This window comes from Gossypium raimondii, chromosome 8 (genome assembly GCF_025698545.1).
Source record: "Gossypium raimondii isolate GPD5lz chromosome 8, ASM2569854v1, whole genome shotgun sequence".
NCBI lineage: Eukaryota > Viridiplantae > Streptophyta > Magnoliopsida > Malvales > Malvaceae > Gossypium > Gossypium raimondii.
The window spans coordinates 41756918-41767859 of record NC_068572.1 but is presented as its reverse complement, the minus strand read 5'-3'; the positions used below and the strand labels follow the sequence as shown (position 1 = coordinate 41767859).

General features: G+C 33.9%; 1 protein-coding gene and 1 long non-coding RNA gene across 2 annotated transcripts; one reads left to right on the top strand and one right to left on the bottom strand.

Moving 5' to 3' along the window:
• Positions 1–354: 354 nt before the first annotated feature.
• Positions 355–1160, top strand: LOC105791494 (uncharacterized). The gene is made up of 2 exons (XR_001133014.2): positions 355–728; positions 852–1160. It is a non-coding gene; the product is annotated as an uncharacterized LOC105791494 (long non-coding RNA).
• Positions 1161–1790: 630 nt separating this feature from the next.
• Positions 1791–5017, bottom strand: LOC105791493 (probable polygalacturonase). The gene is made up of 6 exons (XM_012619576.2): positions 4835–5017; positions 3894–4211; positions 3471–3591; positions 3219–3393; positions 3003–3073; positions 1791–2912 (listed from the first exon to the last, which is right to left on the bottom strand). Exons 1-6 carry the CDS (start codon positions 4850–4852, stop codon positions 2215–2217), a joined length of 1401 nt encoding a protein of 466 aa, XP_012475030.2. The 5' UTR covers positions 4853–5017; the 3' UTR covers positions 1791–2214.
• Between the last annotated feature and the right edge of the window lie 5925 nt (positions 5018–10942).

Below are 10942 nucleotides of genomic sequence, written 5' to 3'. Positions count from 1 at the left end.
TAGGCAACATTTAATCGATCATAACCAATTTGCTTAATGTATTCCCATAATATGATTAAAAAAATTAAACTTATATTTATATTTTTTATACAATACATAAAATTACTTATAATTATTTCTTAACTTATAAATAAAAGAATAAAATACGCTTGAATGCGTCTTGTGCAGCACGAATTACAATAACAATACTAACCAATTAGTAATATTATTCTTTTTATTTATGTAAATAATTATATCTCTATATGTATACTTGGGAGATAAGTATTAAAAACAAATATTTTAAAGAGATAAAAGACTTGGTATAGTATAAAGTAGCAATGAATATATGAAAGCAGCAAGGTGAGAAGAGCTTTGCCAATGTCACTTATGAACTCATTCCATTCACGTGATACAAGCTTATGTTGTAAATAGCAATCACCCACTAATTTGATTCTCTCTTTATCATTTTTGATTGAAATGTAAACTGTTTCCATATAAGTATACAAATGTGTAGGGTTCTATATAAGTGGAGGTAGACTCCATCATCCTTATCAAACCACCCCAGCCTTTAGCAACATATTTAACATCAATCAAACATGTGTATCTGTGTCAAATGCGGATGCTTTAGCTGCAAACATGAAACCCCCGCAAAAGCCGATGCTGAGAATCAAGAAACCGGCTTTCTCGACGTTATGCTCGCAATCTTTCTGCCCCCAGTTGCGATATATAAAAAGGAAAAAGGTTGCACGGTGAGTCGTCTCTCCTTTCTATTTTACGCGCTTTGTGTTTAAGTATGTTGAGTTAGGACAGAGATGGTCGGGGAGAGTAATTAAGAGCTGACTCTCCATTTGGTGGTTGTGTGTGAATTACAGGCCAAATTCTGGGTAAATATATTGCTCTCGTCCGTGGCAGTTGTGCCAGGAAGCATCCATGCCGCCATCGTCATATCATCTTGAAGTGAAAGATATTGTGAAGTTAGTTATGGTCCTTTTTCGTGTTACTGCTCATTTTAATCCTCAACAAACAAACTATGTAGTGCTACGTAAGATTTGATGTCCTTTACTGCTGAATCCTTGTTTTGTGGCTCAGGGTCTGTTGGCTCGATATCGGCATTGTTGGTGCTAATTGTTACCTGGAAAAGAAATGGTTGGTGAATAAAATTTATGTCATGTTTGGTAGAATGAATCCTAGTACGTTGTCCAACACAAACAAAGACAGACTTGATAAATACAAATACAGTTGAAGAACTTGCATATAACTCTTTGCATATGCATCGATGAAAAGAATCTTGCAAATTGGAACTATCAAGTCATTGATGTAGGATCTCCCTTGGGAAGTTGCCATAGATATCCTTCAATCAACTAAAAATCCTATCTGCTAAAATGATAACACCACATGGAGCATTCTCCTAATAAGCGAAGAAGCTTCTACATAGCTCATGAAACTATGCACATGAGCTGCTAACGATTTTAGCAAATAGGACACATTGCATCTGCCAATCACTGGCCAATTATTAGATCTTAACAATCAACGGACAGGCTGAAGTTTGAACATATATACTAAAACTCAGCGTATGATCTCTCATTTGTCACCACTATTTGATCAAACACTGATTTAATTATTGGAGAGCGTCTACAGCAGCTCTAAGTTCACCATTGTTTTGCAAAAAAACCAGACTCCAAGGCCGACCCCACTTCTGATCCACCAAGCTATAGAGAGGCATCAACTTCAAACAAAAATTACAACTCTTCGGGAAACAGCCTGGATGGAATATATCAGTCACATTAAGGCAACTCAAGCATTAGGCCGCATAGGTAAAACTTGTGTGTGTGTCTATTTTTCATTTAGCTTTCAAATAACATTTTCTCTAGGTAACATGCCCAGATTTAATCTGTTGGCATTTCCGACTATAACAAACCATAAAAAAGAAAGAAAAAAGAAAGCCGTTCAAATACAAACTCCTCTATTTTCATTTTTCTGACAAATCACTCAATTATTTGTTACTGCACACAAAATTACAAAAAATAAAATAAAATAAAACTCTCAAAAACATCTTCTCACAAGTCAACAACCACATATACCGCTACTCAAATCAACTCCTTAATGCCAGGCATCATTGGTGATGAGGCTGCTGTTGTGCTTGGGAAATGGCAAGAATCAAAATTCCCACTTGGAAAAAAAAATCATGACAAAGGGTGGATTTCAGGGTAAAACGAATGATATGTTACCCGCTATTTACCAAGAATGTAACCAAGAACCTTTGTTTTGATTACCTGAACTCCGCAAATGATTGGATAGATGGTAACAATCTGAAGAATGGTTGGGGTAGATACTTTCCTTGAGAGGTTCACAAGTTTCTGGGGAAACCATGGCAGAGTATCCTTGAATATATGAGCAGTTCCATGGAGACCCTGACGTTACAGTCAAAGCAATGTTTAATAAGCAAACATGATGAAAAGTGTCCCCTTCTATGCCTTCGAGGAGGCCTGCAACTTTTATGTTATTTCCGATGACATCTTTAATTGTAATCCTTTCTATCACAGGGAGAGCATTTGGATCGTAAAAGTCATCCGGATGCGGAGAGAAAGTACTATCGAACCTTATAGCTGTGTCTACACCAACCAAGGTAACATTTAATATATAGATATTTCTCACGTATCCACCCCTTCCACGAGCAGTCTTTATAGTGATAGCCGTGCTTGAATCAAAAAAATACAGGTTTTCTGCATAAACTTCTGAAACACCTCCTGACATTTCACTTCCAATTGCTATCCCAGAGCCATTTCGATTGTGTCCAATAAGCCGGCGGATTATAATATTTGTGCTGGGGCGAGCAAATGAAATGCCATACTCATCCCACCCACTTTTGATGGCAATTAGATCATCACCGGTGCTAATATAACAGTCTTCTATGCAAACATCATTCGAAGAATCTGAATGCATTCAAACAAGGCAAGAGCTTGACTTTAAAACATGGAAAAAATAGAAATAAGAATGTTGGTGAATCCAGATATAAAACTCACCTGGATTGATTCCATCAGTGTTTGGTGAATCCAGAGGAGCCAGGATTGTGACATTCTGGACTATAACATGGCTGTTCATCAAGAAAGAAAAGAATCTCAATTTAATTGATAAAATGCTTTCACTCATGAAAGTTCTGCTACAAAAAATGGTAACCTAAACAATTTAACAGCAACATTCAAGAAAGGGCATTGCTAATATTGTAGGAGGCCACAAACCTGCAGTAGACTGGGTGGATGGTCCAAAAGGGAGAGTTCGAGAAAGTCAAGTTTGAGATGACAACCCCAGTTGAGTTCATCAACTCCACCAGATGGGGCCGAGTATAGTCCAGAGTTTTACGCTTAAACCAGTTCCACCAAACACTGCCTTGTCCATCAATAGTTCCATTATCTCCTGCATGAAGAACCCATGGCATCAATGAAAGAAAACCAAATGCTCATGGAACATGATTTTTCATCCATGTTACTAACCTGTTATGATTACATCAGTCAAATTGCGACCATATATAAGGCTTCGATGCCTTCCACCAGGTAACTCCACACCTCGGCCATAGGAAGGCAGAGGATCAACAACTGGCCAATCATCAGGATTCTGAAACAATATACTATGTGATGAGAAAGCATCTAGGGTGGTATGCTCAGTTGAATTTGGGGCATAGACAAGCAACGAAGCATCAATGATAAAAAATGAGATGCCATTCTCGCAGTATTGAATTAGTATGTTCACATATAAACATTGATTTGCTTATAAATAGCTAGAATGCGTATTCTCCATCATCAATCATTGTGACAACAGATTAAATCCCATACGCAACAACATTTCTAGATGCGATGTCCATTTTATCACTTCTTATGAGTAAATGTTCTCTTTGAAGTAAGTTGGTAATGACTTACATCTGATCCAAGAATCACTGCATCCTTATCTAACCACAAAGTTAGGTGACTGATGAGATCAAAGCTTCCTGTCAACCACCGGCCAGCTGGGACAAAAAGTTTGGCCCCACCTTTGTCAGAAAATGAATTGAGGTAGAAGATGGCATTCTGAAATGCTTTGGTATTGAGAGTGACACCATCTCCGACTGCACCAAATTCGGTAATAGCGACACTGTGGGGCCGAATCTCCCGTGAGAGAGCCTGTTTGCATTGTGAGCTGGCCTTGACAGTCCATGCAATATGACCGCAAAATGCAAGTACCAGTAGCACATCCACCAGCTGAAATGAAAGATTTTCAGAATTGATCATGAATGAGCAAATTAGCTAATAAGTAACAAAAGAAAATGAAAGGCATATTAACATCAAAGAGAACCAAAAGAAGCCTGAAAATAGGAAATAAGAAACATGCAATAACTTTATCAGTCGAGTCATGGACAACAAGTGAGTCACACATTTTATGGCATAAAACTAGCAGATTGACATCAAAGTAAGCAATTGAACTTCATTTTACTAAAAAAAAGGGCTAACTTGGCTAAGAGAAACCACAGCCAATAAAAAAGGGAAGAAGCAAATTGCATTTGCTCACCACAACTAGTTGCCTACAACACTCCATTAAAGCTAAAAAACAAGAACAATTTTGCTCGTTTAGATCCCAGCCATTGCCTTAAATAAAATTTTGTAACGTGTACAAAAGAATGTAGATGAATCACACTGTCCTGCCATAACACATTTTGAACAATTTCTTCAGATCTTGTTCAAACACCAACAACTTTGTGTTGTACCAGAAAGACTAGGAATATATTAATGGTTTAAGACTCATTCAGACAAGACAAAAGTAAAAGAAAAAAATCCCAAAACAACAAAATAGAAAGAAAGGAAAAGGCAACGATCAAACAACTTACACTGAAAGATCTCTTCATATGAATGAGATCTGCAAATTTCCCTTTCAGCCCAACCACCTAAGAAGACACCCCAAGGTAGACAATTGGAAGAAGAGGAAAGACTTTTTCTTTTTCTCTCTATGGAAGGAGAATAAGGTCCTCTTTCTCTAGCTATGCTATCTAGCAATAAGGCTTAGTTGGGTCATTGAGAGAAAAAAAAAAAAAACATCACCAAAGAGAAATCATTGAAAGTGACCGTTGCTGCCCGCCAAAAATTAAGCAGTAGGGTCCTCTAATCTCTTCACTTGCTCCAATACTTGTCTCTCTGTGTATCTTTCTTGCTGTAAACACAAAGCATTATCCAGAAAATGGTTTCTGTTTTAAAACACATGAAAGAAAGTCGTTTCCTGTTAGAACACAGATACTGACCTATCCTTAAAATAAAATGTCTCTTTTATGTTCCATCAATAAAGATTCTAAATGTGACTGTGGGAAGGGATATATTCGTTAATTCCTGGGAAATTAGCAATCAAATTACAAAAGCAAGGGTGTCGTTTGCTTTGTCCAAATTGTTTGTGTTTATGTTAGCTTTTTTATTTTTTTGGTCACTGACAGAACATGGTCCTTGGAATCACTAATCCCAAGTTCATTGTTAAATAAACAAAACATAAAAAAGGGGGAGGTGGGTCAAAATTTTCTTTAATTTTAACACTTGGCTTTGCTAGATTGACCCAAATAGGCTATGAGTGTGGAACCTACAAGTTCTATAGTAGGCGAGCGGTTTCAAACCAGTGGGCGGTTGCTTGGTGAGGGCCGGTTACTGCCACTGGCTTTGGAAGTAGGGACCACCCCTCCTCTTGCATGAGTCAGGGTTTGATCGTTTGACCCCTAAAGGGAAACCTTAAACCAACTCCATTTGAATGGCCATTATTATGCCCTAAACCCCCCCCATCTCATGGCTTCTTTTATTTTCTTTTTTCTTTTTAGGACAATTTTTCATGGGAAACATTTCCTCAATGTCTGAATTATTTCTTTTTTTTTTCCTTGCTTTCTAATTTACTTAATTTACAGACACGTAATTACTAAAACCCTCATCAAACATCATGATTATTACATTAAATTTTCCTTTATTTTTCTAATATATTAAGAAAAACAGAAGACAAGAATCCCGGTCCTGATTTTTGTACTTTAGCTTCAACAAAACAACCATAAAAAATTAGAGTGATGACACGATGGTTAAGGGTGTTTATCACGTTCCAAGTATGATATAAATTCGAGTCACGTTAATCGTATTTATTGCTTGAACTTTATCCTATTATTGTAATTCAAGAAAAAGAAATAGAGGACAACAGTTTTAAAGTGAGTGAGCAGACCAGTGTCCATATGAGACTACTTAATTAATAAAATGATTTTATAAGCATTTCTATTGCTAATCTTCTCATGGGTTTGAAGAAGGTAATAGGTACTAAATACTAACAGTGATTTGAGGGAAAAAAAAATAAGAAAAATTGTCCTTAAAGAAGGGGACAAAGTCACAGGGAAGGACAAGAAGAGAGAGAACAAAGGAAAGTCTTAATCACAGTGTAACAATGTAATAAGGAAAATAAAGTTCACAAAGTCAGGTATCCAATGACCATCTCAACCAAAACTCTTGATCTGTTTTCAATTTTTGGTTAATTTGGATTTGGTCCTTGTCCTATGTTTAAATTAGGAATTTAATCCTTTACTTTTAATTTCACAAAACTTACTCTCTCTAATAATGTCATTATTTATCCCAAATGAAGATGTTATCTATTCTAATCAATATCTCTTTCCATAAAAAAGACTTGTGTTATTGTGATAAATTGGAACGGTGGTTTAAAAATAATTTTGAGTTAGCATTCAATGTTGGCTATTTGGACTAAGCTAATGAGTAACGTGAATAAAAATAGAAAGACTTGGTTATATCAAATTAAAATATAGAAATTAAATCTCAAATTTGAATATAGTATAAGGAGTAAAATAAGAAATTAAGCTTTTTTATTTCCAGTGTCAGTGTGAACATGCAGCCTCCTCGCGTTGCATCTGAATTTGTACAATTGTAATGTAAGATATAAATATGGAGTCGAAGAATATATTTATTTAGTGGTTGCAATTTGTTTACCCAATTTAGATTGAAATCGTAAGACCGACCAAAACATTTGTAAGATATTAAGTAGAATTAGAATGGTATTAAAACAAAGATATTGATGGTGATAAAAAAAAAAAAAAACTTGTAGCTTGCCATTCACCAATGAATTTGATTACGCATCATTCATCACTACTTGGTGTTTCAGGATGTAACTTTACCATAATCATAGTTGTTAGCAATAATGAATTTGGGTTATTTTTCTTTCCAAAACAACAAAACATGCAATTAACTCCATTGCTTAACATACTTGATGTACATTCAAGAGCATGATGTTTTTGGTGCCAAAAATACATCATGATTTATTTTTTAAAATATTCACAATTCATTATGTCCTTCACCGGATTTTCCTAGCTTTGATAAAACAAATATTCACTTAGTCCTCTAAAATTTGATGAAAATATATTAACCCTAAAATTTATTTATTAAATGAATTTTAATTAGAGGATAAATTTTATTGTGGGCGTATACGTATGAAAATTATAGATTTAGAACATAGATGTATGTTTAAAATAACATGTAATAAATAATGAAACATATAGTTTGAAATTATTAATCATAATAGCACATGAAATATGTATGACATTTAAATAAAATAGATTAAATTGTAAGTAAAACAAAATTTAAAAACATAAATACTTTGATTAACAATACTAAATGCACTACAATTGTTCATTAAATGTTGTCATTATTCATGAGTTAGTGTCGAGTTGACTTGTGGTACCAATTTAATTAACAACATTATTAATATATATATATACAACTTATGGAGATAATAAATTATACATGTTAAAATGAAAATGTATAAAACACATAAAAATGAAGCTTTGGTTGAGCAATAAATTTAAAATTTTACCAATCCAATTGGTGGGTTCAAATCCTACTACATGCAAATTTTTTTATTTTCATTGGTTGTTAAAAAAAACTAAATTACCCTCAAATAATATAACTTATTTTAATTACAAAAGGATATTTTTGTAATTTCTCTAATCAAGTTGGTGCCAGATTGACTTGTGACACCAACTCAATAAGGGGCTTAAATAATAGAATAGATACTAGAAATCTTATCACATGCGTATGCATGTGGAAACCACAAATTTAGAACACAAATATGTGTTTAAAACTAACATGCAATAAATAATGAAACGTATACTTTAAAACTAATTAATTGTGATGACACATGAAATATGTACAATATTAAAATAAAAAAATTAGATTAAATTGTGAGTAAAACAAAATTTAAGCATATAAATACATCGTATTAACAATACCAAATGCATTACAATTGTTTATCACGGTGTTGCCTCAATCGTGAGTTAGTGTCGGTTGACTTGTGACACAAACTCAATTAACAACATAATTAATAGGGTAAACTACCTAGTTGATCACCCAACTTTTAGGGTGTTTTCATTTTGGTCACCCAAAATAAGGTGCTTTCATTTTGGTCACCTAACTTTTAGGGTGCTTTCATTTTAGTCACATAAGCATTAAATCTCTAACGTAAGTTAATTGAACACGCCACATCATGTTTATACTTTCATTTTGGTCACCTAACTTTTAAGTCACTTTCATTTTGGTCACCCAAAAAATATTTTTTAAGTATTGATTGGAGTAAAAAAAATCAAGAATTAAAGTGAAAAAGCGATAGAAACTAAAAGAATAAACAAAAATTGTTAAATTGTACTTATTTATCCCATTCTTTGAAATTCTAAATTTCTCTTTTTTAATGTTAATATTTTAAATTTCAAATCATCAAAATAAATTGAATAAATTGTTGAAAAATTTTAACCATTGATAATGTCAACTGTTATACCAAGCATTATTTGATAATGTGTTTTGATATAATAAATTAAAATGTTCTTGAATAAAAGGTAAAGTTGACAAAATTGGCAAAATTGTATTTTCAAATGATGTCTAAGAGATATAATTTTGAATCTACTATTTTGAACTCTTAGAAAACTCTTTGAATCAACTTTTAATCAAGTTAAAATGATTTCAATCGAGTTAAACATTTTCAATCAAATTAAAATTGTTTTGAAAAAGTATACTTTATGGCCTATATTGATAGTTTCTAAAATATCGATATCTCTTCAAAAATCCATACCAAATTGACATTATAGTTCTCAAGCATTTTAGCCAAGTACCGATCCAGTATCTATATTTTTCATGTGGTATGAATAAAAGTTTACTAGTATCAAATTTTCTAGCTCCAACGATCACTGAATTTTGCATTGAATGCTAAAAATATCGATACTTTGTTAGCAAGCATCAATACTGTAACACCTCTAACCTAAGTCCATCGTCGAAATAGGGTTACAGAGCATTACTGGGGTTTACAGATCAATCAGACAGAAATTTCAAACGTTTCATTACATATCAATATCCATAATAAAACCAATCAAAAATCATATATATTGTCCCTTAAACGAGCCATCAAGAACTGAAATACATATTAGAAACAAGTCGAGACTAAACCGGAAACTCAGAGAATTTTTCAGAAATATTTAAAATTTTCAACACTGTAGGGGTCACATGGCCGTGCGGCTAGGCCGTGTAACTCACAAATTCAGGAATCATATCCGTGTCTCAGGCCGTGTGGGCATTCGAAATAGGGACACACGACCATGTCTCAGCCCGTGTCCGTGCTCGTGTAACTCTCTAACTTGGGTCACACGGCCAAGTCACACGCCCCTGTGCTAGGCCGTGTGAGCATACTGACTTGCATTCTTAAAAAGATATAGGGGACACAGGGCTGTTTCACTTGGCCATGCGTTACACATGGCTTTTCACTTGGCCGTGCGTTACACACGGCTGAGACACACGCCCATGTCTCCACCCATGTAAACCATTTTCTAAGCCACATTTCTCACCCAAATTGACACCAACCTAACTTCAACAAATGGCACATCAACAAGCCATAACAAAAGATTCAACAAAAGCTAAAATCAAGTCTTAAACATGTATTATCACTACATAAAACCAATATGCCTTTAAGCACCTCAAATGACAACTTAAAAATATGATAACCAAGTATCCAAACTTACCTAATTAATTTATCTAACCCGGTTACCAAAGTTCACTATAATTCAAATACATACATACATATATCACTTATACTAACATCACAATTATACCTAATCCTCATACCAATATGTAAGTTGGTTATATAAACAAAGTATTAATCATAATATTTACATAAGTTAAACTTTGACCAAGACCGTGCAAAAGCCTATACATGCCATATAAACCATATTTAACATTTCAAAAACTACCAAGATAAGCTGAATAGTGTGACTTGAGTGCTAATCCAATCACCCAACCTTCCCAAAATCTACAAAGACATTAAACAATACAATTAACCTTAATGAAGCTTAGTAAGTGCGACAGGTTAAACAAAAAAAATCTTACCGAACTAACTATAATAATTTAGGTATTAAAAAAATCATCCATGACAATTCCCTGTCATTTACAACTTCAATCGATAAATACATCCGTATTCAAATCAATATAAAAATAAATAACATGTCTTTCAAATTTAATAAATAAATCACCTTACTGAGATTTCTCCATTCGAAGAACAACTTACGGATAAGAGTACATCGTCAACAGAAGCTCATAAGAGCTGGTCCATCTGAATATGCCAATAGAAGCTCGAAAGTTGAACAGAAGCTCATAAGAGCTGAACGGAAGCTTGTAAGAGCTGAACAGAAGCTTGTAAGAGCTGAACAGAAGCTCATAAGAGCTAATCCACCAATTACGCCAAACAGAAAGTAAAACACGAGAATTTACAACAAATGTTGAACCCCGATTTACTTGGAAATAATGTCGGTGTCTCCCTCCAATATCATCATACACCAATTACGAATGTACTCAAATCTTGCGTTCAATTCAAACCAAATATCTAATTCAATATTATAATTCCAACAATAATTCATTTCTAACAATAGAAAAAATGCATAATA